Below are 26,776 nucleotides of genomic sequence, written 5' to 3'. Positions count from 1 at the left end.
CGGTGACCTCTGACCCCGCCCACTGACCGCGGACGTGTTAGAGGACAGCGGAGAGACGCGCAGCTCGCTGCCGCCCTCCGCTCACCACGGTAAGGACACCCGACAACGGCCGCCTCGCTGGTTCCGACCGGTTCTGTTCGGTACATTTGAAGTTTAAACAGTTACTTTTCAATGTTGAAACACAGAGTTTTTATGAAAGTTTTTAGTTTGAGTTCATGTCAGGGCAAAAACCAGATTTAGTTCCATCTGTTGGTCCAACCGCCGCTTTGACCGTTAGCTTAATTTAACCGTCGGTACCAGCCCGAGGAGCAACGCCGTCCTAACAGAACCGAACCTCTGATAAACCTGTAACGGACCGAACTCTCCCGAACCTTCGGGGTGTGTTTCTGCCAGCAGACTTTAAATGTCCGGTGACATTTACCGGGACCCTGGTGGGGTGTGTCCGGGCACCTGGTAACCAAGCGCCCGCTGACGGTTTCCAACACTTCACAGAACACTTCACTCTGTTTCTGTCCGATCGATCAGTCAATCAGATCATTGATAAACATGGACTTTAGAGCCTTTCTTCTTATCTCCATGTACACCAACAGGAGAGTCCACAGGAGAGTCCACAGGTGAGTCCACAGGAGAGTCCACAGGAGAGTCCACAGGTGAGTCCACAGGAGAGTCCACAGGAGAGTCCACAGGAGAGTCCACAGGTGAGTCCACAGGTGAGTCCACAGGTGAGTCCACAGGAGAGTCCACAGGTGAGTCCACAGGAGAGTCCACAGGAGAGTCCACAGGTGAGTCCACAGGTGAGTCCACAGGAGAGTCCACAGGAGAGTCCACAGGTGCGTCCACAGGTGAGTCCACAGGAGAGTCCACAGGTCAGAGCGGGTTGGGATGGTTAGAGGAAAAAACTGTTGATTCTCAACAGCTTAATTTCATTTGTTGATTTGAATTAACATTGTCTTGACAGAACAATTAATACTAACCAGAAAAAGCTGCTCCTGCGAAACAGTGAGAATGCTGATGAGTTGAATGGGAAGGAACGAACAAGGAGTCTCTCCGAGGTCATTGGGCTCCACCGGTCTGTAGTCATTCTGCTCCACCGGTCTGTGGTCATTGGGCTCCACCGGTCTGTGGTCATTGGGCTCCAACGGTCTGTGGTCATTGGGCTCCACCGGTCTGTGGTCATTCTGCTCCACCGGTCTGTGGTCATTGGGCTCCACCGGTCTGTGGTCATTCTGCTCCACCGGTCTGTAGTCATTGGGCTCCACTGGTCTGTGGTCATTGGGCTCCACCGGTCTGTAGTCATTCTGCTCCACCGGTCTGTGGTCATTCGGCTCCACCGGTCTGTGGTCATTGGGCTCCACCGGTCTGTGGTCATTCGGCTCCACCGGTCTGTGGTCATTGGGCTCCACCGGTCTGTAGTCATTCTGCTCCACCGGTCTGTGGTCATTCGGCTCCACCGGTCTGTGGTCATTGGGCTCCACTGGTCTGTGGTCATTGGGCTCCACCGGTCTGTGGTCATTGGGCTCCACCGGTCTGTGGTCATTGGGCTCCACCGGTCTGTGGTCATTCGGCTCCACCGGTCTGTGGTCATTCGGCTCCACCGGTCTGTGGTCATTGGGCCCCACCGGTCTGTGGTCATTCGGCTCCACCGGTCTGTGGTCATTGGGCTCCACCGGTCTGTGGTCATTCGGCTCCACCGGTCTGTGGTCATTGGGCCCCACCGGTCTGTGGTCATTGGGCTCCACCGGTCTGTGGTCATTGGGCTCCACAGGTCTGTGGTCATTGGGCTCCACCGGTCTGTAGTCATTCTGCTCCACCGGTCTGTGGTCATTAGGCTCCACCGGTCTGTGGTCATTCAGCTCCACCGGTCTGTGGTCATTCTGCTCCACCGGTCTGTGGTCATTGGGCTCCACCGGTCTGTGGTCATTGGGCTCCACCGGTCTGTGGTCATTAGGCTCCACCGGTCTGTGGTCATTGGGCTCCACCGGTCTGTGGTCATTGGGCTCCACCGGTCTGTGGTCATTGGGCTCCACCGGTCTGTGGTCATTCGGCTCCACCGGTCTGTGGTCATTCGGCTCCACCGGTCTGTGGTCATTCGGCTCCACTGGTCTGTGGTCATTCTGCTCCACCGGTCTGTGGTCATTGGGCTCCACCGGTCTGTGGTCATTGGGCTCCACCGGTCTGTGGTCATTGGGCTCCACCGGTCTGTAGTCATTCTGCTCCACCGGTCTGTGGTCATTGGGCTCCACCGGTCTGTGGTCATTGGGCTCCACCGGTCTGTAGTCATTCTGCTCCACCGGTCTGTGGTCATTGGGCCCCACCGGTCTGTGGTCATTGGGCTCCACCGGTCTGTGGTCATTCGGCTCCACCGGTCTGTGGTCATTCTGCTCCACCGGTCTGTGGTCATTGGGCTCCACCGGTCTGTGGTCATTGGGCTCCACCGGTCTGTGGTCATTGGGCTCCACCGGTCTGTGGTCATTGGGCTCCACCGGAGCTAATCAGCTCCACTGATGTCATCACAGTGATGACATCACAGTGATGACATCACAGTGAATGTGTGTAATCAGCTGCAGTTTAACGAGCTCCCTCCCTGTATAACCTGCACAAATGGCTTTTTTGGATACTATGACCTCCTGTGAGAAAACTGGAAGAGCGAGGAAAATAATTAGAAGACCGTAAGAACCTGAAGGGTTAGAGGAACGCGGCAAAGTAGTTTTTATTCCAATGGAGTGAAAGATTTTTAAACGGCAGCGAGTTGAACGCAGTTGAACTGGTCTCTGGTGTCATAGCAAACATTCCATCAGAGTTGGTGAGGGAAATTGAAAGGTTTCTCTGGCTTCAAGGCTCATAGCTGAAATTCTGTAAATGTGAGCTCTTTAGTACAGTTCCATCAGCTGGAAGAGGACAAGTGTTCCTACATTTTAAGGGATAATTTGTTTGTTATGTTTATGCATTTAGCAGACGCTTTTATCCAAAAAGGCTGCATTGCACTGTATGAAACTTAGAGGAATTTGTTTGAATATCAGAAAAAGTAAAAAATGATCAGTACACACACACTCTCACTCACACACACACACTCTCACTCACACACACACACTCTCACTCACACACACACACTCACACACACACACACACACAGACACACACACACACACACACAGACACTCACACACACACACACAGACACTCACACACACACACTCACACACACACACACAGACACTCACACACACACACTCACACACACACACACACTCTCACTCACTCTCACACACTCACACACACACTCTCACTCACTCTCACACACTCACACACACACTCACACACACACACACTCACTCACTCTCACACACAGACACACACAGACACACACACACACAGACACACACACACACTCACACACACAGAGACACACTCACACACACACACACAGACACAGACACACTCTCACACACACACACTCACTCTCACACACACACTCTCACACACACACACACTCTCACACACACACACACAGACACAGACACACTCTCACACACACACACACTCTCACACACTCACACACACACAGAAACACAGTGGAGTCACGGGACTGCAGTGACTCAACATCTGCTGATAACACTGAAAGATTCATTGTCTCAAACTGAACTCTGAACATTTGAGTCGGTCTGAGAGGAAAAGTTTTGTTTCAGAACCATCAAACCGGGCAGAGCTGAAGACGTAATCGGACCCTTTGATCTCTGCAGACTCCTGTCGTCATGGCATCCCCAAGTAAATGGGGGGCAGTGAAGGACCATGTCACCAAGCACACCGCTGATGAAGCAGACGCCACGCTGGAGGCGAATCTGGAGAACGCCGACCCTGAGCTGTGCATCCGTCTGCTGCAGGTACGGCTACACCGCGGTCTGTAGGTTTGATGACTGTAATAATACCTCGCTGTGCTAACGTTGCATTATCGGCATGTTTCTGATAAAGATGGAGGTCTCCAGGAACTGTTTAATGAGGTTAATAAATCCAAAATGTTTAAACGCAGTAATTAACGGTTCACATGCATTACTACGAGTTACGCTGTGCACATATCCGGCTTGGTCCATCACTGTGGGTGAGAAAGCATTGTTTGCTAGCATCTGCTGCTAACTTACAGCTAACTGCTAACTTACAGCTAACTGCTAACTTACAGCTGACTGCTAACTTACAGCTAACTGCTAACTTACAGCTAACTGCTAACTTACAGCTGACTGCTAACTTACAGCTAACTGCTAACTTACAGCTAACTGCTAACTTACAGCTGACTGCTAACTTACAGCTAACTGCTAACTCACAGCTAACTGCTAACTTACAGCTGACTGCTAACTTACAGCTAAATGCTAACTTACAGCTCACTGCTAATTTACGGCTAACTGCTAACTTACAGCTAACTGCTAACTTACAGCTAACTGCTAACTTACAGCTAACTGCTAACTTACAGCTAACTGCTAACTTACAGCTGACTGCTAACTTACAGCTAACTGCTAACTTACAGCTAACTGCTAACTTACAGCTGACTGCTAACTTACAGCTGACTGCTAACTTACAGCTAAATGCTAACTTACAGCTGACTGCTAACTTACAGCTAACTGCTAACTTACAGCTCACTGCTAATTTACGGCTAACTGCTAACTTACAGCTAACTGCTAACTTACAGCTAACTGTTAACTCACAGCTAACTGCTAACTCACAGCTAACTGCTAACTCACAGCTAACTGCTAACTCACAGCTAACTGCTAACCTGTTTCCCTCTGGGATCAGTAACTATCTGTATCTATAGAGCTGGAGTGTTTCTGACTGCAGGAACAGCTTCATTCTGTCTGTGTTTCTGCATTAAATCACAGCAGCTGTCCAGGTGTGGATGACAGGTGACGTAGGTAAACACACCTCCACAGCAGCATGACAGCGTGACCTCAGCCAACGGACAGAAACTAACCCTTCACCCCGTTGAAGCCTTGTTGGTTGAAGCTCTCTGGGATTATAATTCCACAGTTCTGATCAGAAGCCGCTTTCTTTGAGTCAAAAGGGTGGAGTTGGGCTAAGTCTCCACCCTGAAAACAGTTCAGATTAGGAATTATTGTTGATGATATGATTCAGATATTTAAATACAGCAGGGAGGCTTCTTCTTCTTCTTCAGGTACATGACTCTGCTCAGGGGGGCATAAACCAGACCTGAAAACAGAGCCCTGTGGTACACCACAGGCAGGGGTTCTGTCTAAAAGGAAGGAACAGAACCAGCTAAGTTCAGTGTCCTTCATACCAACCCAGGTTTTAGGCTGGTTTCTGTAGTTGCCCCCCCCACCACATTAAGACCTTTAAAGCTCATTTAAAACCCATTTTCACTCCTTGGCTTTTAATTCAGATGGAGCTTTTGTTTTCTGATATTTTATCTATTTTTCTGTGGTGTTTGGGGACCCGGCAGGACAGGAAGGTTGGGTCGTTGGTTCCCTTCAGGAGGGGTTCGGGTTGTTTTCAGCCATAAAACGTTGGGTTCCAGCGTCTTTCTTCTAAATGTTTATTAAAGTAGAAGTTTAGAAATTGGTGTTAAACTGTTAAAAACCAAAGGGTGGAGGGGAAGTGGTTGTTTAAAGCTGCTGAAGCATAATGACTGCCTCCCCTCCAGGTTCCCACGGTGGTGAACTACTCGGGTCTGCGGCGGCGGCTGGAGGCCAGCAGTGAGTCCTGGATGGTCCAGTTCCTGGAGCTGCGGGGGCTGGACCTGCTGATGGAGGCGTTGGAGCGGCTGTCGGGTCGTGGCTGCTCTCGCATCTCTGACGCTCTGCTGCAGCTGACCTGCGTGGAGTGCGTCCGGGCCGTCATGAACTCCTCCACAGGGCTGATGTTCATCCTGGACAACGAGGGCTACGTCAGGACGCTGACGCTGGGTGGGTGGAGGCTGCTGCAGGTACAGCCCACCTGCCTCGCAGAAAACCCGGTCCCATGTGTTCTGGGTGGGACAGAGCAGGTGGTGTTTATATAGTCCGAATCAGCAGCTCTGCAGGTGTTTATCCACACTAACGGGTTCTGCTGGTTCTGCCAGGTTCTGTTAGGCGCTAACACCCGAGTGTCGGTGAGGTCACACCTGGTCACATGGTTTAAGGTAGTTCTGAAACGCCGCCGAACATCCTGTTTTTTGCTGACTCAGTGCTCAGACCCGGCGCTGGTCCGGGTGTTCTAGTCACTAATCACCCTCAGGACAGGTTGAGCATTCAGATCCGGTCTGGTTCAGAGATGTTCTGGGTCCAACAGAAAGAACAGATCTCATTACAGAAGACAGAACTGGTACAGAAGCACAGGAAGTGTCTTCTTCCTCCTCCTGCAGAGCTGAGAGGTTACTGCCTCCTGCTGGTTGGAAACAGAACTGCAGTTCCTTTTACAGACAGAATCACTTTTTTAACGCGAGCTGATCACAGCTGGTGTCACGTCTTAAAGCGTCCCCTCTTGTTCTGGGAGGCAGCGAGGTGGGAAACAGCAGCAACTGTTGGTGAGGTTAGACGTAGGTGTCGGGCTCAGAGCCAATCAGAGGCAGAGTGGGTGGGTCTTTGGGGAACACAGGTGCGTTCTGACCTGTCTGACACCCTCTCTCTGTGCCCCCCCCCAGCTCTGGACACATCCAACGTGATGGTGAAGATGCAGGTGTTTGAGCTGCTGGCGGCGCTGGCTCTGTTCGACCCGCAGGGATGTCACCTGACCCTGGACGCCTTTGACAGATACAAGGTTCCATCTTCATTTCCCTCCTCGTCTTTCCTCCTCTGCTCCTCTCAGGTCCAGCTTTGGTTCTTTTGCCATGCTGAACTGGTCCCGAGCTGCGCTGTAGAGTTTCAGTGTTCTGATTCTGTTTGTTCAGTAGAACCTCAGGTGTCCCAGATGTAGAACCCGGCCTGAGCCCACAGTAGAGCCATCCCTCAGGCTGTGTGTGGGCCGGGCAAAGCTCTGACATCATCATCCTGGTTCAAAGTGTCCTGTATGTGTGTTCAGTGCCTGAAGAAGCAGCAGTATCGCTTCAGCGTGATCATGAACGAGCTCCACGCCACCGACAGCTCGCCCTACAGGGTGGCGCTGATGAGTGTGGTCAACGTGCTCATCCTGGGGCAGGAGGACCTGCGGCAGAGGGTCCGCCTGCGGCACGAGTTCATCGGTACGACCAACCCGACACCGACGCCACCTCAGACACACTGGACCCTTTATGGAGCCACTTGTTGCTCATCTTACGGCCACAGGTTGTACTTACCCCAGCATGTAGGTCAGATTTACCTGAGGTAGCTGTCTCTCACCAGTACGGTTAAATTACAGGACCACTCCAAAACCCAGCCCCCCATTTCAGTTCCTCTTTATGAACAGTCCCCTCATTCCGCGGTCCATAATGTTTGGGTCAGTTGGTTCTGCCAGTACAGATGTGAGTAGGTGTGAAAGGCAAAGAAGGTGAGCTCAGATGTTCTGACTGTGGAAGCTGTTGTGTTTCAGGACTGCAGCTGCTCCATCTGCTCCCCAGACTGAGGTATGCTCAACACTTTCCTGATCAGCGATCAATACGTTTTCATTGGTTAGTGATGAGTCTCCACCTCTGTCTCCAGGGAGACGGAGGATGTGGACCTGAACATCCAGTGTGATGCGTTTGAGGACTCCATGACCGAGGATGAGGAGGAGATGGAGAGGCTGTACGGAGGGATCGACATGAGCAGCCACCAGCAGGTCTTCACCTCACTGTTCACCAGGGTAAGTCTGGGGGGGGGGGGGGGTCGTTCAGTAATTACCGTCAGTTTCACCTGTCCCACCTGTGTCCAGGTGTCCAGCAGTCCGTCCTCTGTCCAGCTGCTGTCCATCCTCCAGGACTTGCTGCTTGTGGATCCGGACAGAGCCGACATCTGGTCGGTTCTGGAGACGCTGACTGACCGAGCCTCGCTGTTTGCACAGGACAGTAAGTCTGGGGCAGACCCTGAGCCAGGTCCCTCTGGTCCTCGCCTGGATTTAACCGCTCTGTCTGTTTTGTAGCTGAATCAGAGTCCAGTGACTCTCTGCTGGAGAGGCTCCTCCCCCAGAGGGCTCTCTTGGCCAATCAAAGGATCAGAACCGTTGACAGGGCTGTGCAGACTCGACTACCGGACTGCTCTGCTGGCCAGTCGGAGGCGCTCACCAAAGACGTTTCAACACCTGCCGCTACAGCCCGTGCTCCACCTCCTCCGCCCCCTCCCCCACCTTTACCTGGCATGGCAGCTCCGCCCCCTCCCCCACCCTTACCTGGCATGGCAGCTCCGCCCCCTCCCCCACCTTTACCTGGCATGGCTTCCCCGCCACCTCCCCCACCCTTACCTGGCATGGCTACTCCGCCCCCTCCCCCACCCTTACCTGGCATGGCTACTCCGCCCCCTCCCCCACCCTTACCTGGCATGGCTACTCCGCCCCCACCCCCACCCTTACCTGGCATGGCTACTCCGCCCCCTCCCCCACCCTTACCTGGCATGGCTACTCCGCCCCCTCCCCCACCCTTACCTGGCATGGCAGCTCCGCCCCCTCCTCCAGGTGACATCATCATAGCTCAGGCAGCCCCAGGTTTGGGCAGCTCGTATTACAGCCCCGCCCCACAGACAAGCCCCACCCCCTGCCCCACCCTCAGAATGAAGAAGCTGAATTGGCAGAAGCTGCCATCCAGGGTGGTGACAGGTGAGTGGTGCCTCAGGTGTGGGACCAGGTCAGAACCAGGACCCCAGCTGACTTTGTCTGTCCGCAGATCATCAGTCTCTGTGGACGTCGGCGTCTTTGGACTCGGTGGAACCGGATTACTGCAGCATCGAGCAGCTCTTCAGTCTCCCCCCAACGGAGACCAAGACCAGAACCAGAACCAAAACTGAGCCCAAAGAGGTGCCTCAACATGCAATCAGAACCATAGATCCAGTTAAGTCCTCCGTGGGTCGGGCCCGGTCTCAGTGTGTCTTTGTGTCCTCAGATTTCCTTCATCGACGCCAAGAAAAGCCTCAACTTCAACATCTTCATCAAGCAGTTCAGATGGTGAACCTTCCAGCCAATAGGAGCGCACCTGTGACATCACCTGTCTTTTGTTAAAGCTGTCTCACCCGCAGGTGTGCTCTTCTTTGTTGTACCTGTACCTTCACCTGTCCCATGTCTCCCCTGCAGCTCCCATGAGGACTTTGTGTCTCTAATCCTGAAAGGAGACCGAACCAAGTTCGACGTGGAAGTCCTGAAACAGATGATCAAACTGCTCCCAGAGAAACATGAGGTCAGAGTTCAGGTCACTGGCACATTCTCCCAATCTTGGTGTCTTTCTTATCACTATCACTTTTTCGTGTTTTTGTTCCATCTGTTCTTCACCTGTCTTACCTGCCCCTCAGCACCTGTCCTCTGTCTGTCTCACCTGTCCATCCTCAGGTAGAGAACCTGAAGTCTCACCAGGCAGACAGAGACAAGATGGCGTCTGTGGACCAGTTCTACCTGCTACTGCTGGAAGTCCCTAGGTGGGAGGACAGCGCCACCTGTTGCTCACCTGAGACTCTTAACACACCTGTCTGCTGCAGATACACTCATTTGCGTGGTGTGTGTGTTGTAGTTATGGACTGAGGATCGAGTGTATGTTGCTGTGTGAGGAGAGCAGCTGTATTTTGGACACCCTGAAGCCCAAAGCTGAACTGCTGGACCAAGCCTGCCAGAGTCTGTATCCACAAACCGTACATTATTGATACATGTTGTGGGGTGAGGTAGGGTGAGGTGAGGTAGGGTTACGTTGGGTGAGGTGAGGTGAGTTGAGGTAGGGTGAGGTGAGGTAGGGTTACGTTGGGTGAGGTGAGGCAGGGTGAGGTAGGGTGAGGTGAGGTAGGGTTACGTTGGGTAAGGTGAGGTGAGGTAGGGTGAGGTGAGGTAGGGTTACGTTGGGTGAGGTGAGGCAGGGTGAGGTGAGGTAGGGTTACGTTGGGTGAGGTGAGGTGAGGTAGGGTGAGGTGAGGTAGGGTGACGTTGGGTGAGGTGAGGTAGGGTGGGGTGAGGTAGGGTTACGTTGGGTGAGGTGAGGTGAGGTAGGGTGAGGTGAGGTAGGGTTACGTTGGGTGAGGTGAGGTGAGTTGAGGTAGGGTGAGGTGAGGTAGGGTTACGTTGGGTGAGGTGAGGTGAGGTGAGTTGAGGTAGGGTGAGGTGAGGTAGGGTTACGTTGGGTGAGGTGAGGCAGGGTGAGGTAGGGTGAGGTGAGGTAGGGTTACGTTGGGTAAGGTGAGGTGAGGTAGGGTGAGGTGAGGTAGGGTTACGTTGGGTGAGGTGAGGCAGGGTGAGGTGAGGTAGGGTTACGTTGGGTGAGGTGAGGTGAGGTAGGGTGAGGTGAGGTAGGGTGACGTTGGGTGAGGTGAGGTAGGGTGGGGTGAGGTAGGGTTACGTTGGGTGAGGTGAGGTGAGGTAGGGTGAGGTGAGGTAGGGTTACGTTGGGTGAGGTGAGGTAGGGTTACGTAGGGTGAGGTGAGGTTACGTTGGGTGAGGTGAGGTAGGGTTACGTTGGGTGAGGTGAGGTAGGGTGAGGTGAGGTGAGGTAGGGTGACGTTGGGTGAGGTGAGGTAAGGTAGGGTGACGTTGGGTGAGGTGAGGTAGGGTGAGGTTGGGTGAGGTGAGGTTACGTTGGGTGAGGTGAGGTAGGGTGAGGTTGGGTGAGGTAGGGTGACGTTGGGTGAGGTGAGGTGAGGTAGGGTTACGTTGGGTGAGGTAGGGTGACGTTGGGTGAGGTGAGGTAGGGTGAGGTTGGGTGAGGTGAGGTAGGGTTACGTTGGGTGAGGTGAGGCAGGGTGAGGTGAGGTAGGGTTACGTTGGGTGAGGTGAGGTGAGGTAGGGTGACGTTGGGTGAGGTGAGGTTACGTTGGGTGAGGTGAGGTAGGGTTACTTTGGGTGAGGTGAGGTAGGGTGAGGTGAGGTGAGGTAGGGTGACGTTGGGTGAGGTGAGGTAGGGTGAGGTGAGGTGAGGTAGGGTGACGTTGGGTGAGGTGAGGTAGGGTGAGGTGAGGTGAGGTAGGGTGACGTTGGGTGAGGTGAGGTAGGGTGACGTTGGGTGAGGTGAGGTAGGGTGAGGTTGGGTGAGGTGAGGTAGGGTTACGTTGGGTGAGGTGAGGCAGGGTGAGGTGAGGTAGGGTTACGTTGGGTGAGGTGAGGCAGGGTGAGGTGAGGTTACGTTGGGTGAGGTGAGGTGAGGTAGGGTTACGTTGGGTGAGGTGAGGTAGGGTGAGGTGAGGTAGGGTAAGGTGAGGTAGGGTGACGTTGGGTGAGGTGAGGTAGGGTGAGGTGAGGTAGGGTTACGTTGGGTGAGGTGAGGTAGGGTGAGGTGAGGTTACGTTGGGTGAGGTGAGGTGAGGTAAGATGACGTTGGATGAGGTGAGGTAGGGTGAGGTGAGGTTACGTTGGGTGAGGTGAGGTGAGGTAGGGTGACGTTGGATGAGGTGAGGTAGGGTGGGGTGAGGTAGGGTTACTTTGGGTGAGGTGAGGTGAGGTAGGGTTACGTTGGGTGAGGTGAGGCAGGGTGAGGTGAGGTAGGGTTACGTTGGGTGAGGTGAGGTGAGGTAGGGTGAGGTGAGGTAGGGTGAAGGTGAGGTAGGGTTACGTTGGGTGAGGTGAGGTAGGGTTACGTTGGGTGAGGTGAGGTAGGGTTACGTTGGGTGAGGTGAGGTGAGGTAGGGTGAGGTGAGGTAGGGTGACGTTAGGTGAGGTGAGGTGAGGTAGGCTGAGGTGAGGTAGGGTTACGTTGGGTGAGGTGAGGTAGGGTGAGGTGAGGTAGGGTTACGTTGGGTGAGGTGAGGTAGGGTTACGTTGGGTGAGGTGAGGTGAGGTAGGGTGACGTTGGGTGAGGTGAGGTAGGGTGAGGTGAGGTAGGGTTACGTTGGGTGAGGTAGGGTGACGTTGGGTGAGGTGAGGTAGGGTTACGTTGGGTGAGGTGAGGCAGGGTGAGGTGAGGTAGGGTTACGTTGGGTGAGGTGAGGCAGGGTGAGGTGAGGTTACGTTGGGTGAGGTGAGGTAGGGTGACGTTGGGTGAGGTGAGGTAGGGTTACGTTGGGTGAGGTGAGGTGAGGTGAGGTAGGGTTACGTTGGGTGAGGTGAGGTAGGGTGAGGTGAGGTAGGGTAAGGTGAGGTAGGGTGACGTTGGGTGAGGTGAGGTAGGGTGAGGTGAGGTAGGGTTACGTTGGGTGAGGTAGGGTGAGGTGAGGTAGAGTTACGTTGGGTGAGGTGAGGCAGGGTGAGGTGAGGTAGGGTGACGTTGGGTGAGGTGAGGTAGGGTGAGGTGAGGTAGGGTGACGTTGGGTGAGGTGAGGTGAGGTAGGGTGAGGTGAGGTAGGGTTACGTTGGGTGAGGTGAGGTAGGGTGAGGTGAGGTAAGATGACGTTGGGTGAGGTGAGGTAGGGTGAGGTGAGGTATAGTTACGTTGGGTGAGGTGAGGCAGGGTGAGGTGAGGTAGGGTGACGTTGGGTGAGGTGAGGTAGGGTGAGGTGAGGTAGGGTGACGTTGGGTGAGGTGAGGTGAGGTAGGGTGAGGTGAGGTAGGGTGACGTTGGGTGAGGTGAGGCAGGGTGAGGTGAGGTAGGGTGACGTTGGGTGAGGTGAGGTAGGGTGACGTTGGGTGAGGTGAGGTGAGGCAGGGTGAGGTGAGGTAGAGTTACGTTGGGTGAGGTGAGGTAGGGTGAGGTGAGGTAGGGTTACGTTGGGTGAGGTGAGGCAGGGTGAGGTGAGGTAGGGTGACGTTGGGTGAGGTGAGGTGAGGTAGGGTGAGGTGAGGTAGGGTGACGTTGGGTGAGGTGAGGTAGGGTTACGTGAGGTGAGGTGAGGTAGGGTGACGTTGGGTGAGGTGAGGTAGGGTTACGTGAGGTGAGGTGAGGTAGGGTTACGTTGGGTGAGGTAGGGTGACGTTGGGTGAGGTGAGGTAGGGTGAGGTGAGGTAGGGTGACGTTGGGTGAGGTGAGGTAGGGTTACGTTGGGTGAGGTAGGGTGACGTTGGGTGAGGTGAGGCAGGGTGAGGTGAGGTAGGGTGACGTTGGGTGAGGTGAGGTAGGGTTACGTTGGGTGAGGTAGGGTGACGTTGGGTGAGGTGAGGTAGGGTGAGGTGAGGTAGGGTGACGTTGGGTGAGGTGAGGTAGGGTTACGTGAGGTGAGGTGAGGTAGGGTGACGTTGGGTGAGGTGAGGTAGGGTGAGGTGAGGTAGGGTGACGTTGGGTGAGGTGAGGTAGGGTTACGTGAGGTGAGGTGAGGTAGGGTGACGTTGGGTGAGGTGAGGTAGGGTTACGTTGGGTGAGGTGAGGTAGGGTTACGTTGGGTGAGGTAGGGTGACGTTGGGTGAGGTGAGGTAGGGTTACGTTGGGTGAGGTGAGGTAGGGTGACGTTGGGTGAGGTGAGGTAGGGTTACGTGAGGTGAGGTAGGGTGACGTTGGGTGAGGTGAGGTAGGGTTACGTTGGGTGAGGTAGGGTGACGTTGGGTGAGGTAGGGTGAGGTGAGGTAGGGTTACGTGAGGTGAGGTGAGGTGAGGTAGGGTGACGTTGGGTGAGGTGAGGCAGGGTGAGGTGAGGTAGGGTTACGTTGGGTGAGGTGAGGTGAGGTAGGGTGAGGTGAGGTGAGGTGAGGTAGGGTGAGGTGAGGTAGGGTGACGTTGGGTGAGGTGAGGTAGGGAGAGGTGAGGTAGGGTTACGTTGGGTGAGGTGAGGTGAGTTGAGGTAGGGTGAGGTGAGGTAGGGTTACGTTGGGTGAGGTGAGGTGAGTGTAGGTAGGGTGAGGTGAGGTAGGGTTACGTTGGGTGAGGTGAGGCAGGGTGAGGTAGGGTGAGGTGAGGTAGGGTTACGTTGGGTAAGGTGAGGTGAGGTAGGGTGAGGTGAGGTAGGGTTACGTTGGGTGAGGTGAGGCAGGGTGAGGTAGGGTGAGGTGAGGTAGGGTTACGTTGGGTGAGGTGAGGTGAGGTAGGGTGAGGTGAGGTAGGGTTACGTTGGGTGAGGTGAGGCAGGGTGAGGTGAGGTAGGGTTACGTTGGGTGAGGTGAAGTGAGGTAGGGTGAGGTGAGGTAGGGTGACGTTGGGTGAGGTGAGGTAGGGTGGGGTGAGGTAGGGTTACGTTGGGTGAGGTGAGGTGAGGTAGGGTGAGGTGAGGTAGGGTTACGTTGGGTGAGGTGAGGTAGGGTTACGTAGGGTGAGGTGAGGTTACGTTGGGTGAGGTGAGGTAGGGTTACGTTGGGTGAGGTGAGGTAGGGTGAGGTGAGGTGAGGTAGGGTGACGTTGGGTGAGGTGAGGTAAGGTAGGGTGACGTTGGGTGAGGTGAGGTAGGGTGAGGTGAGGTAGGGTTACGTTGGGTGAGGTGAGGTGAGGTGAGTTGAGGTAGGGTGAGGTGAGGTAGGGTTACGTTGGGTGAGGTGAGGTGAGTTGAGGTAGGGTGAGGTGAGGTAGGGTTACGTTGGGTGAGGTGAGGCAGGGTGAGGTAGGGTGAGGTGAGGTAGGGTTACGTTGGGTAAGGTGAGGTGAGGTAGGGTGAGGTGAGGTAGGGTGACGTTGGGTGAGGTGAGGTGAGGTAGGGTGAGGTGAGGTAGGGTGACGTTGGGTGAGGTGAGGTAGGGTGGGGTGAGGTAGGGTTACGTTGGGTGAGGTGAGGTGAGGTGAGGTAGGGTTACGTTGGGTGAGGTGAGGCAGGGTGAGGTGAGGTAGGGTTACGTTGGGTGAGGTGAGGTGAGGTAGGGTGACGTTGGGTGAGGTGAGGTAGGGTGAGGTGAGGTGAGGTAGGGTGACGTTGGGTGAGGTGAGGTAAGGTAGGGTGACGTTGGGTGAGGTGAGGTAGGGTGAGGTTGGGTGAGGTGAGGTTACGTTGGGTGAGGTGAGGTAGGGTGAGGTTGGGTGAGGTAGGGTGACGTTGGGTGAGGTGAGGTGAGGTAGGGTTACGTTGGGTGAGGTAGGGTTACGTTGGGTGAGGTGAGGTAGGGTGAGGTTGGGTGAGGTGAGGTAGGGTTACGTTGGGTGAGGTGAGGCAGGGTGAGGTGAGGTAGGGTTACGTTGGGTGAGGTGAGGTGAGGTAGGGTGACGTTGGGTGAGGTGAGGTTACGTTGGGTGAGGTGAGGTAGGGTTACTTTGGGTGAGGTGAGGTAGGGTGAGGTGAGGTGAGGTAGGGTGACGTTGGGTGAGGTGAGGTAGGGTTACGTTGGGTGAGGTAGGGTGACGTTGGGTGAGGTGAGGTAGGGTGAGGTTGGGTGAGGTGAGGTAGGGTTACGTTGGGTGAGGTGAGGCAGGGTGAGGTGAGGTAGGGTTACGTTGGGTGAGGTGAGGCAGGGTGAGGTGAGGTTACGTTGGGTGAGGTGAGGTGAGGTAGGGTTACGTTGGGTGAGGTGAGGTAGGGTGAGGTGAGGTAGGGTAAGGTGAGGTAGGGTGACGTTGGGTGAGGTGAGGTAGGGTGAGGTGAGGTAGGGTTACGTTGGGTGAGGTGAGGTAGGGTGAGGTGAGGTTACGTTGGGTGAGGTGAGGTGAGGTAAGATGACGTTGGATGAGGTGAGGTAGGGTGAGGTGAGGTTACGTTGGGTGAGGTGAGGTGAGGTAGGGTGACGTTGGATGAGGTGAGGTAGGGTGGGGTGAGGTAGGGTTACTTTGGGTGAGGTGAGGTGAGGTAGGGTTACGTTGGGTGAGGTGAGGCAGGGTGAGGTGAGGTAGGGTTACGTTGGGTGAGGTGAGGTGAGGTAGGGTGAGGTGAGGTAGGGTGAAGGTGAGGTAGGGTTACGTTGGGTGAGGTGAGGTAGGGTTACGTTGGGTGAGGTGAGGTAGGGTGAGGTGAGGTAGGGTGACGTTGGGTGAGGTGAGGTGAGGTAGGCTGAGGTGAGGTAGGGTTACGTTGGGTGAGGTGAGGTAGGGTGAGGTGAGGTAGGGTTACGTTGGGTGAGGTGAGGTAGGGTTACGTTGGGTGAGGTGAGGTGAGGTAGGGTGACGTTGGGTGAGGTGAGGTAGGGTGAGGTGAGGTAGGGTTACGTTGGGTGAGGTAGGGTGACGTTGGGTGAGGTGAGGTAGGGTTACGTTGGGTGAGGTGAGGCAGGGTGAGGTGAGGTAGGGTTACGTTGGGTGAGGTGAGGCAGGGTGAGGTGAGGTTACGTTGGGTGAGGTGAGGTAGGGTAAGGTGAGGTAGGGTGACGTTGGGTGAGGTAGGGTGAGGTGAGGTAGGGTTACGTTGGGTGAGGTGAGGTGAGGTAGGGTTACGTTGGGTGAGGTGAGGTAGGGTGAGGTGAGGTAGGGTAAGGTGAGGTAGGGTGACGTTGGGTGAGGTGAGGTAGGGTTACGTTGGGTGAGGTAGGGTGAGGTGAGGTAGAGTTACGTTGGGTGAGGTGAGGCAGGGTGAGGTGAGGTAGGGTGACGTTGGGTGAGGTGAGGTAGGGTGACGTTGGGTGAGGTGAGGTGAGGTAGGGTGAGGTGAGGTAGGGTTACGTTGGGTGAGGTGAGGTAGGGTGAGGTGAGGTAAGATGACGTTGGGTGAGGTGAGGTAGGGTGAGGTGAGGTAGAGTTACGTTGGGTGAGGTGAGGCAGGGTGAGGTGAGGTAGGGTGACGTTGGGTGAGGTGAGGTAGGGTGAGGTGAGGTAGGGTGACGTTGGGTGAGGTGAGGTGAGGTAGGGTGAGGTGAGGTAGGGTGACGTTGGGTGAGGTGAGGCAGGGTGAGGTGAGGTAGGGTGACGTTGGGTGAGGTGAGGTGAGGCAGGGTGAGGTGAGGTAGGGTGACGTTGGGTGAGGTGAGGTGAGGCAGGGTGAGGTGAGGTAGAGTTACGTTGGGTGAGGTGAGGTAGGGTGAGGTGAGGTAGGGTTACGTTGGGTGAGGTGAGGCAGGGTGAGGTGAGGTAGGGTGACGTTGGGTGAGGTGAGGTGAGGTAGGGTGAGGTGAGGTAGGGTGACGTTGGGTGAGGTGAGGTAGGGTTACGTGAGGTGAGGTGAGGTAGGGTGACGTTGGGTGAGGTGAGGTAGGGTTACGTGAGGTGAGGTGAGGTGAGGTAGGGTTACGTTGGGTGAGGTAGGGTGACGTTGGGTGAGGTGAGGTAGGGTGAGGTGAGGTAGGGTGACGTTGGGTGAGGTGAGGTAGGGTTACGTTGGGTGAGGTAGGGTGACGTTGGGTGAGGTGAGGCAGGGTGAGGTGAGGTAGGGTGACGTTGGGTGAGGTGAGGTAGGGTTACGTTGGGTGAGGTAGGGTGACGTTGGGTGAGGTGAGGTAGGGTGAGGTGAGGTAGGGTGACGTTGGGTGAGGTGAGGTAGGGTTACGTGAGGTGAGGTGAGGTAGGGTGACGTTGGGTGAGGTGAGGTAGGGTGAGGTGAGGTAGGGTGACGTTGGGTGAGGTGAGGTAGGGTTACGTGAGGTGAGGTGAGGTAGGGTGACGTTGGGTGAGGTGAGGTAGGGTTACGTTGGGTGAGGTGAGGTAGGGTTACGTTGGGTGAGGTAGGGTGACGTTGGGTGAGGTGAGGTAGGGTTACGTTGGGTGAGGTGAGGTAGGGTGACGTTGGGTGAGGTGAGGTAGGGTTACGTGAGGTGAGGTGAGGTAGGGTGACGTTGGGTGAGGTGAGGTAGGGTTACGTTGGGTGAGGTAGGGTGACGTTGGGTGAGGTAGGGTGAGGTGAGGTAGGGTTACGTGAGGTGAGGTGAGGTAGGGTGACGTTGGGTGAGGTGAGGCAGGGTGAGGTGAGGTAGGGTTACGTTGGGTGAGGTGAGGTAGGGTTACGTTGGGTGAGGTGAGGTGAGGTAGGGTGAGGTGAGGTGAGGTAGGGTGAGGTGAGGTAGGGTGACGTTGGGTGAGGTGAGGTAGGGAGAGGTGAGGTAGGGTTACGTTGGGTGAGGTGAGGTAGGGTGAGGTGAGGTAGAGTTACGTTGGGTGAGGTGAGGCAGGGTGAGGTGAGGTAGGGTGAGGTAGGGTTACGTTGGGTGAGGTGAGGTAGGGTGAGGTGAGGTAGGGTTACGTTGGGTGAGGTGAGGTAGGGTGAGGTGAGGTAGGGTTACGTTGGGTGAGGTGAGGTAGGGTGAGGTGAGGTAGGGTTACGTTGGGTGAGGTGAGGTAGGGTTACGTTGGGTGAGGTGAGGTGAGGTAGGGTGAGGTGAGGTAGGGATACGTTGGGTGAGGTGAGGTAGGGTTACGTTGGGTGAGGTGAGGTAGGGTTACGTTGGGTGAGGTGAGGTGAGGTAGGGTGAGGTGAGGTAGGGATACGTTGGGTGAGGTGAGGTAGGGTTACGTTGGGTGAGGTGAGGTGAGGTAGGGTGAGGTGAGGTAGGGTGACGTTGGGTGTTTTGTCTGCAGGTGTGAGGGAGAGTTCTCGGTTGCCCAGCTTCTGTAAGCTCATCCTCAGTGTTGGAAACTTTCTCAACTATGTGAGGATCTTGTTATTTCTTCCTGTACTCTGATTACTTTCATCCAGGATTTAAAGCGATGTGATGATGTCTGTGTGGTTTTATGCGTCAGGGGACTCACACCGGGAACGCTGAAGGTTTTAAGCTCAGCACTCTGCTCAAACTGACAGAAACTAAAGCCAATAAGTCCAGGATCACGTTGCTGCACCACATCCTGGAGGTAGGAGCTGCTCAGGCTGCTCATGTCGGTCTGAGAGGCTGCACAGCTCATCTGCTGTCTGTGTGACCCTCAGGAAGTGGAGGAGAACCATTCCGACCTGCTGAACCTGCCTGATGACCTGCAGATCTGTGAAAAGGCTGCTGGGTAAACAGGAAACCCTCACATCAGTTCCCTCAGAAAAACAACAAAAACTCCATAATAACAAGACTAGAAATTTCTGAAGAAATTTTGATGGGTGCCAATGGAGCCCGTTGAGAGACAGAGGCTGTCATGTTATATTGTGTTATTGTGACTTGATTGAGAAAGAAGTCACTTACTGGTGGAATAAATAAGCAGTGGGAGAGAAGCATGTAGTATGCTTACTATTCTCTCAGAGGTTAAATCCTCAGAGGCTGTCATGATACACTCATATTTCCGTGAGCGGCTGGCGTAAACCTATTATAACAGGTGCCCCCATAAGGAATAACACTTTTGTGATTAGTGCCAATGCCAAAGACAACCACAAGCTACCCCAACCTCACACCAGTCATAGCGGGGTGAGGATACGAACCCTGGTTCAGTAGGGGGTAGAAATAGAAGAGGTAAAGATAAGTAGGAAAGGGATTTCAGACCCTGTTTCGGGTAGGGGGTAGAAATAGAAGAGGTAAAGATAAGTAGGAAAGGGATTTCAGACCCTGGGTCAGGGAGGGGGTAGAACTAGAAGAGGTAAAGATGAGTAGGAAAGGGATTTCAGACCCTGGTTCAGGTGGGGGGTAGAAATAGAAGAGGTAAAGATAAGTAGGAAAGGGATTTCAGACCCTGGTTCGGGTAGGGGGTAGAACTAGAAGAGGTAAAGATGAGTAGGAAAGGGATTTCAGACCCTGGTTCAGGGAGGGGGTAGAACTAGAAGAGGTAAAGATAAGTAGGAAAGGGATTTCAGACCCTGGTTCAGGAGGGGGTAGAACTAGAAGAGGTAAAGATGAGTAGGAAAGGGATTTCAGACCCTGGTTCAGGTAGGGGGTAGAACTAGAAAAGGCAAAGATAAGTAGGAAAGGGATTTCAGACCCTGGTTCAGGGAGGGGGTAGAAATAGAAGAGGTAAAGATAAGTAGGAAAGGGATTTCAGACCCTGGTTCAGGTACACCATAGGTGTAAATTTTATCTCCATCTTCTCTAGCCTATCGCCTGCATTTCCTCCTAACCTACTTAATATTAATGACAGATCTTTATTGGCTGCCTCCCATTCTTTGCTGCTAGGTGCCGTAGGCCACTTAACTAGCTTTCTGCTCCAGATTTCTCTCTCTAACTGTCCTGTTCACCTCAGTATCAGCTGCATCCCTTCTTAGAACCTCCTCCTCCATAGCTGTGTTATTGATATCCTTCTAACTGTGGTTTTCTACCTGCCGCTGGACTTCATCCGACTAATCGACTTCTTTAAAAGTCCTGACCGATGCCCTTCTTTTACCACATCTCTTTCTTCCCTGATACTTTCTGCCAGACACAAGGACAAACCTGGAGCTTATTTCCCTCTTTCCTTCCACATTTATTTTCTCCAGCTACGCTCTCTTTGCTCTGAGAAGTATTCTGCCCAGCTCTAGCCCTGGAGAATAGGTCCCTGCCCTTTCCTCCACTGAGTCACATCTCCACCTCATAGTCGTGTTCGTTCCAGTGTCCGTTGCCATGTAGTCTGCCTGTGAGTCATCTTCCGCCCGTGTTCTCGCTGACCCTAGGGGTATTCCCCTTAAAATAGGGCTGTTTTTGTCCCATTATGTGCATTCCTCATGATTTTCAATGCATTTACATCGGGGCAAAATTCCCAGTTTTTCTCATTTTTCCAGAATTCCGTTTGAGTAATGAGAGAAAAATACAACGGGAGAATAATAAGTATGCACAAGAGTAATGTGGGTGCTCTAATGGCGTCTGCAATGGCACCCATAATTAAATGTCCTGGAACCCTCAAACATCCCAGCGGGTAACTAAAGGTAAATGTCTTCAGGTGTGTCTGGTTTCCTCTGCAGGGTTAATGTGGAATCGATCCAGTCTGAATCAAACTCCCTGATCAAACGGCTGAAAAACTCTGAGAAGAAAGTTTCATCTTCCTCTGAGGACATCAAAGAGCAGTACATGGCTGCCATCCAGGTGACCCCCCCCCCCCGCAGGACACTAAAGTAACCTGCAGATCTGTGTGTTTACCTCTTCTTCTTCTTCTTCTTTGGTGTATCATCAGGAGAGCCTGCGGGCGTGTGACCAGCTGCAGCAGGTGATGTCATCGGTGGAGAAGAAGAGGCGAGACCTGGCCAAATACCTGTGTGAGGATGGCTGCAGCTTCTCCCTCGATGAACTCTTCAGCACCATCAAGACCTTCAGAGGCCTGTTCCTGCAAGCCCTGAAGGTCAGCAGCCAGTCACAGAGCGCCTAGCTGTGATGTCACGTGAGTCACGCTGCTCAGACGTTTGTGATCTCTGTCGTTCGTCAGGAGAACGCAAATCGCAGAGAGCTGGAGAAGAGGAGGAAGAAACAAGAAGAGGAGAGGAGACTTCGAGGAGACACCTCCAACAAGATCAGTGAGTCAAACACTGCAATTCCACCTTAAATAGGGTCTGCAGAGCGGCTTCAGAACTGATGACTAACAGGAAGTCTGCGTCTGCAGTCAGGAGGCAGCTGAGCAGGAAGGACGAAAGCTGCATCATCGACAACCTGCTGGCTGAGATCAGGACCGGCTACAGCCTGAAGAAGACCAGATCTCAATCTAAGCGGGGCAGCAGAGTCCAGGGTGAGGACCGTGGTGGCCCAAGTGGGCTCAGGTGTTCGGTTCTGGTCGCATTCAGTCTGACTGTGTCGCTGTTTCTGTCTGCAGAACATCCTGTCCTCATACGGAGGTCACAGGCCGTGGACACGCCTGACTCTGCAGCTTCCAGCCAATCACAGAAGCCCCCAGAGACGGTCCAGATCTCCACAGAACCACCCCCCAACACAAGACCAGAACCAGGCTCAGCCAAGCCCGACAGAGCGCCATCAGAGACCCAGAATCCATGTAAGACCTCCACGTCCTCTGCAGCTGACACCGAGGTGGAACAGAGCCAGCCTGGGGCGGGCTCTGGTTCTGACCCAGAGACCACAGCTCCAGCAGGACCAGAGGAGGCCCGACTCAGCTCAGAGGATCCAGAAAACATAGACTTTCACAGTCTGAGCGGAACCGAGGAGTCTGAGTTTGAGGAGATCTCCTCGCTAGAGGTCAGAAGAACCAAACAGAACGATGCTAATTCTGGTCCAGACCGAGCATCGAATACGTCCAGAATCAGTTCAGATGGTACTGTCACATCTGAGCGGGTTTCAGGTTGGTGTTGGAATGTTTTCATCTTTCTGGGTTTGAGTTTCTCCACCTTTTCATTTCAGTTTATTTAAGCAAATATTATCTCAGGACCCCAGTTCATGGAACCATGATCCAATCAGATCCAGTTAATTTAATTCAAAGTTAGTCCAACTGAAACAGAACCAATTAAAAACCATTTCCTAACAAAGGAAACCAGCAGATTGCACTGAAACTCCAATCCCTGTCCTGAGCGCGCACGTGAACGTGCACTGTGGAGAGAAAAAACTCCCTTTAACAGGAAGAAACCTCCATCAGAACCAGGAAGAAACCTCCATCAGAACCAGAACCAGGAAGAAACCTCCATCAGAACCAGAATCAGGAAGGGTCCATCTGCCTGGACCAGCTGGGGCTGAGAGGACAGGAAAGAGGGGACAACAAGCAGCGTAACACCAGGCCAGAGACACCTGCTGAGAGAGAGAAACACAAGTTAATGACAGCAATGATGTCATCTGTACATGGAGGGAGGAGAGGTGCATCATGGGAGCTCCCCCAGCAGGCTGGGCCTATAGCAGCAGAACTATGGGATGTTTCATCCCTAACTATAAGCTTTATCAGAAAGGAAAGCTTCATATGTGAGTCAGAGGACAGATCAGAAAAGGTTCCTCCCTGTGGGACCAGGAGCCAAAGAAGAACCATCAGAGGAACTATATAACAGGACAGTTTCTGTTCCATCAGTGAATAATAAGCAGTTCTAGCTTTACGAAGGCCTTTCTTATACGTTATTAAACTATCTTTCCAGACTAACTGAGACTCTTCTAAATTAGAGGAACGCAAGAGTAAAAGCCTTCAGGCTCAGCTCATCAGCACCGCTCAGAGTTGGTTTTCCTCCTGATCCAGCAGGCGGAAATAATCGTTCTAAGGGCCGAGGTTCTGTCGTATGTTTCTAAGCCCGGTCGGAACATCGGGGAGATTGATGATGATGTCACACCTCTCTGTCCCAAACTGACCGAAGTCTTTCTCTGCAGGAGGCGGCGGTCGGGCCAAACGTTCCGGAACAAAGAAAGGATGCGTCCTACACTGAGGTGAGGAACACCTCAGAACCTGAGCCGCCATCGGGGCGGAGTCAGAGCTGAGCGAGCGCTGCCTGATGCAGCAGCCATCCTGTCTGAAGCCCCGCCCACAGCGGCGCCCCTCCTGTCCTAATCCTGCCTATTCTTCTTCTGCGGTTCCAGGTGAGCGGCGCAGGACTCATCTCCATGACAACCGAGCGAAGAGAGGACGGAGCCTAAACTGACTTCCTGTCAGCTGACCTGAAGCGCAGGTGCTTCACTGTTTCTGGTCACATGATGACAATCCGGAGCCAGCAGCTGGTTCTGGTTCCTCCCGTGTTCAGGTGTTATGTTCAGAATTTCTGCTGGTTCTGTGAAAATAAAGGTTGGTTCTGATCAAACTTGTTTAAACGTCTGGTTCTGGAACCACAAGCTGTCTGCAACGTCTCATTTAGGATGTAAAAGAATTCCCTTCAGAGTTGAAACGTGTGCACGGCGCCGCCATCGAGGAACTGAATCGGGACGGGCCAAAGTTCTGGCTCAGGCCGGATAGATGAGTGCTGATGGTTTGTTTCCACAGCAGAGAAGCCGAGCTGCATCCCTCGGCCCAGAGAACCTTCATATTTAACAGATGCCAACAGAACTGGGCCTCCATCAGGTGGACTCCTTGGTTTCCCTGGTGCTGTAGTTCTGCGCTGGGTTCTGCTCTGAGTCAGAACCTTTTCCCTGGTGCTGTAGTTCTGCGCTGGGTTCTGCTCTGAGTCAGAACCTTTTCCCTGGTGCTGTAGTTCTGCCCTGGGTTCTGCTCTGAGTCAGAACCTTTTCCCTGGTGCTGTAGTTCTGCTCTGAGTCAGAACCTTTTCCCTGGTGCTGTAGTTCTGCTCTGTTTGCCCTGGGTTCTGCTCTGAGTCAGAACCTTTTCCCTGGTGCTGTAGTTCTGCCCTGGGTTCTGCTCTGAGTCAGAACCTTTTCCCTGGTGCTGTAGTTCTGCCCTGAGTCAGAACCTTTTCCCTGGTGCTGTAGTTCTGCTCTGTTTGCCCTGGGTTCTGCTCTGAGTCAGAACCTTTTCCCTGGTGCTGTAGTTCTGCCCTGGGTTCTGCTCTGAGTCAGAACCTTTTCCCTGGTGCTGTAGTTCTGCTCTGAGTCAGAACCTTTTCCCTGGTGCTGTAGTTCTGCCCTGGGTTCTGCTCTGAGTCAGAACCTTTTCCCTGGTGCTGTAGTTCTGCTCTGAGTCAGAACCTTTTCCCTGGTGCTGTAGTTCTGCCCTGGGTTCTGCTCTGAGTCAGAACCTTTTCCCTGGTGCTGTAGTTCTGCGCTGGGTTCTGCTCTGAGTCAGAACCTTTTCCCTGGTGCTGTAGTTCTGCTCTGAGTCAGAACCTTTTCCCTGGTGCTGTAGTTCTGCTCTGTTTGCCCTGGGTTCTGCTCTGAGTCAGAACCTTTTCCCTGGTGCTGTAGTTCTGCTCTGAGTCAGAACCTTTTCCCTGGTGCTGTAGTTCTGCCCTGGGTTCTGCTCTGAGTCAGAACCTTTTCCCTGGTGCTGTAGTTCTGCGCTGGGTTCTGCTCTGAGTCAGAACCTTTTCCCTGGTGCTGTAGTTCTGCCCTGGGTTCTGCTCTGAGTCAGAACCTTTTCCCTGGTGCTGTAGTTCTGCTCTGAGTCAGAACCTTTTCCCTGGTGCTGTAGTTCTGCTCTGTTTGCCCTGGGTTCTGCTCTGAGTCAGAACCTTTTCCCTGGTGCTGTAGTTCTGCTCTGAGTCAGAACCTTTTCCCTGGTGCTGTAGTTCTGCTCTGAGTCAGAACCTTTTCCCTGGTGCTGTAGTTCTGCTCTGAGTCAGAACCTTTTCCCTGGTGCTGTAGTTCTGCGCTGGGTCAGAACCTTTTCCCTGGTGCTGTAGTTCTGCTCTGTTTGCCCTGGGTTCTGCTCTGAGTCAGAACCTTTTCCCTGGTGCTGTAGTTCTGCTCTGGGTCAGAACCTTTTCCCTGGTGCTGTAGTTCTGCTCTGAGTCAGAACCTTTTCCCTGGTGCTGTAGTTCTGCTCTGAGTCAGAACCTTTTCCCTGGTGCTTTAGTTCTGCTCTGAGTCAGAACCTTTTCCCTGGTGCTGTAGTTCTGCGCTGGGTCAGAACCTTTTCCCTGGTGCTGTAGTTCTGCTCTGAGTCAGAACCTTTTCCCTGGTGCTGTAGTTCTGCTCTGAGTCAGAACCTTTTCCCTGGTGCTGTAGTTCTGCTCTGAGTCAGAACCTTTTCCCTGGTGCTGTAGTTCTGCTCTGAGTCAGAACCTTTTCCCTGGTGCTGTAGTTCTGCGCTGGGTCAGAACCTTTTCCCTGGTGCTGTAGTTCTGCCCTGGGTTCTGCTCTGAGTCAGAACCTTTTCCCTGGTGCTGTAGTTCTGCCCTGGGTTCTGCTCTGAGTCAGAACCTTTTCCCTGGTGCTGTAGTTCTGCCCTGGGTTCTGCTCTGAGTCAGAACCTTTTCCCTGGTGCTGTAGTTCTGCCCTGAGTCAGAACCTTTTCCCTGGTGCTGTAGTTCTGCCCTGGGTTCTGCTCTGAGTCAGAACCTTTTCCCTGGTGCTGTAGTTCTGCGCTGGGTCAGAACCTTTTCCCTGGTGCTGTAGTTCTGCTCTGAGTCAGAACCTTTTCCCTGGTGCTGTAGTTCTGCGCTGGGTCAGAACCTTTTCCCTGGTGCTGTAGTTCTGCCCTGGGTCAGAACCTTTTCCCTGGTGCTGTAGTTCTGCTCTGAGTCAGAACCTTTTCCCTGGTGCTGTAGTTCTGCTCTGAGTCAGAACCTTTTCCCTGGTGCTGTAGTTCTGCGCTGGGTCAGAACCTTTTCCCTGGTGCTGTAGTTCTGCGCTGGGTCAGAACCTTTTCCCTGGTGCTGTAGTTCTGCCCTGAGTCAGAACCTTTTCCCTGGTGCTGTAGTTCTGCTCTGAGTCAGAACCTTTTCCCTGGTGCTGTAGTTCTGCCCTGGGTCAGAACCTTTTCCCTGGTGCTGTAGTTCTGCTCTGAGTCAGAACCTTTTCCCTGGTGCTTTAGTTCTGCGCTGGGTCAGAACCTTTTCCCTGGTGCTGTAGTTCTGCTCTGAGTCAGAACCTTTTCCCTGGTGCTGTAGTTCTGCCCTGGGTCAGAACCTTTTCCCTGGTGCTGTAGTTCTGCTCTGAGTCAGAACCTTTTCCCTGGTGCTGTAGTTCTGCTCTGAGTCAGAACCTTTTCCCTGGTGCTGTAGTTCTGCTCTGAGTCAGAACCTTTTCCCTGGTGCTGTAGTTCTGCCCTGAGTCAGAACCTTTTCCCTGGTGCTGTAGTTCTGCCCTGAGTCAGAACCTTTTCCCTGGTGCTGTAGTTCTGCTCTGAGTCAGAACCTTTTCCCTGGTGCTGTAGTTCTGCGCTGGGTCAGAACCTTTTCCCTGGTGCTGTAGTTCTGCCCTGGGTCAGAACCTTTTCCCTGGTGCTGTAGTTCTGCTCTGAGTCAGAACCTTTTCCCTGGTGCTGTAGTTCTGCCCTGAGTCAGAACCTTTTCCCTGGTGCTGTAGTTCTGCTCTGTTTGCCCTGGGTTCTGCGCTGAGTCAGAACCTTTTCCCTGGTGCTGTAGTTCTGCTCTGAGTCAGAACCTTTTCCCTGGTGCTGTAGTTCTGCGCTGGGTCAGAACCTTTTCCCTGGTGCTGTAGTTCTGCTCTGAGTCAGAACCTTTTCCCTGGTGCTGTAGTTCTGCTCTGGGTCAGAACCTTTTCCCTGGTGCTGTAGTTCTGCCCTGGGTCAGAACCTTTTCCCTGGTGCTGTAGTTCTGCCCTGGGTTCTGCTGGCTTCCTGTTCAACACGACCTGTCCTGAAGTCAACGATCACCTCCTGAGGTCCAATAAGATGAAGGAAGCTGCTGGGCTCTCATTGGACCAGAGGCAGGTGATGTCATTC

General features: G+C 53.7%; 1 protein-coding gene across 3 annotated transcripts; it reads left to right on the top strand.

The window, feature by feature from the left end:
- Positions 1–15: 15 nt before the first annotated feature.
- LOC140267351 (inverted formin-2-like) lies at positions 16–23,310 on the top strand. 3 transcript variants are annotated; one of them, XM_072362601.1, is made up of 24 exons: positions 16–89; positions 3,741–3,881; positions 5,645–5,906; positions 6,623–6,738; positions 7,000–7,159; positions 7,486–7,519; positions 7,596–7,737; positions 7,807–7,939; positions 8,014–8,682; positions 8,750–8,880; positions 8,966–9,027; positions 9,154–9,256; positions 9,406–9,491; positions 9,584–9,684; positions 18,269–18,339; positions 18,431–18,538; positions 18,612–18,682; positions 20,535–20,655; positions 20,744–20,908; positions 20,993–21,080; positions 21,167–21,289; positions 21,374–21,826; positions 22,855–22,911; positions 23,062–23,310. In XM_072362601.1, the coding sequence occupies exons 2-23, from the start codon at positions 3,753–3,755 to the stop codon at positions 22,908–22,910; spliced, it is 3,384 nt and encodes a 1,127-aa protein (XP_072218702.1). In that variant the 5' UTR covers positions 16–89; positions 3,741–3,752; the 3' UTR covers position 22,911; positions 23,062–23,310. The 3 variants fall into 3 exon arrangements, with proteins under 3 accessions (XP_072218702.1, XP_072218700.1, XP_072218701.1); XM_072362599.1 differs by having other exon boundaries at positions 21,374–21,853; XM_072362600.1 differs by lacking the exon at positions 16–89 and having other exon boundaries at positions 3,677–3,881; positions 21,374–21,853.
- The last annotated feature ends 3,466 nt before the right edge of the window (positions 23,311–26,776 follow it).

This window comes from Leuresthes tenuis, unplaced genomic scaffold (genome assembly GCF_036924035.1).
Source record: "Leuresthes tenuis unplaced genomic scaffold, fLeuTen1.0.hap1 SCAF_13, whole genome shotgun sequence".
In the NCBI taxonomy this organism is placed as follows: domain Eukaryota; kingdom Metazoa; phylum Chordata; class Actinopteri; order Atheriniformes; family Atherinopsidae; genus Leuresthes; species Leuresthes tenuis.
The sequence above is the reverse complement of the archived record's forward strand: the minus strand, read 5'-3'. Positions and strand labels throughout refer to the sequence as shown.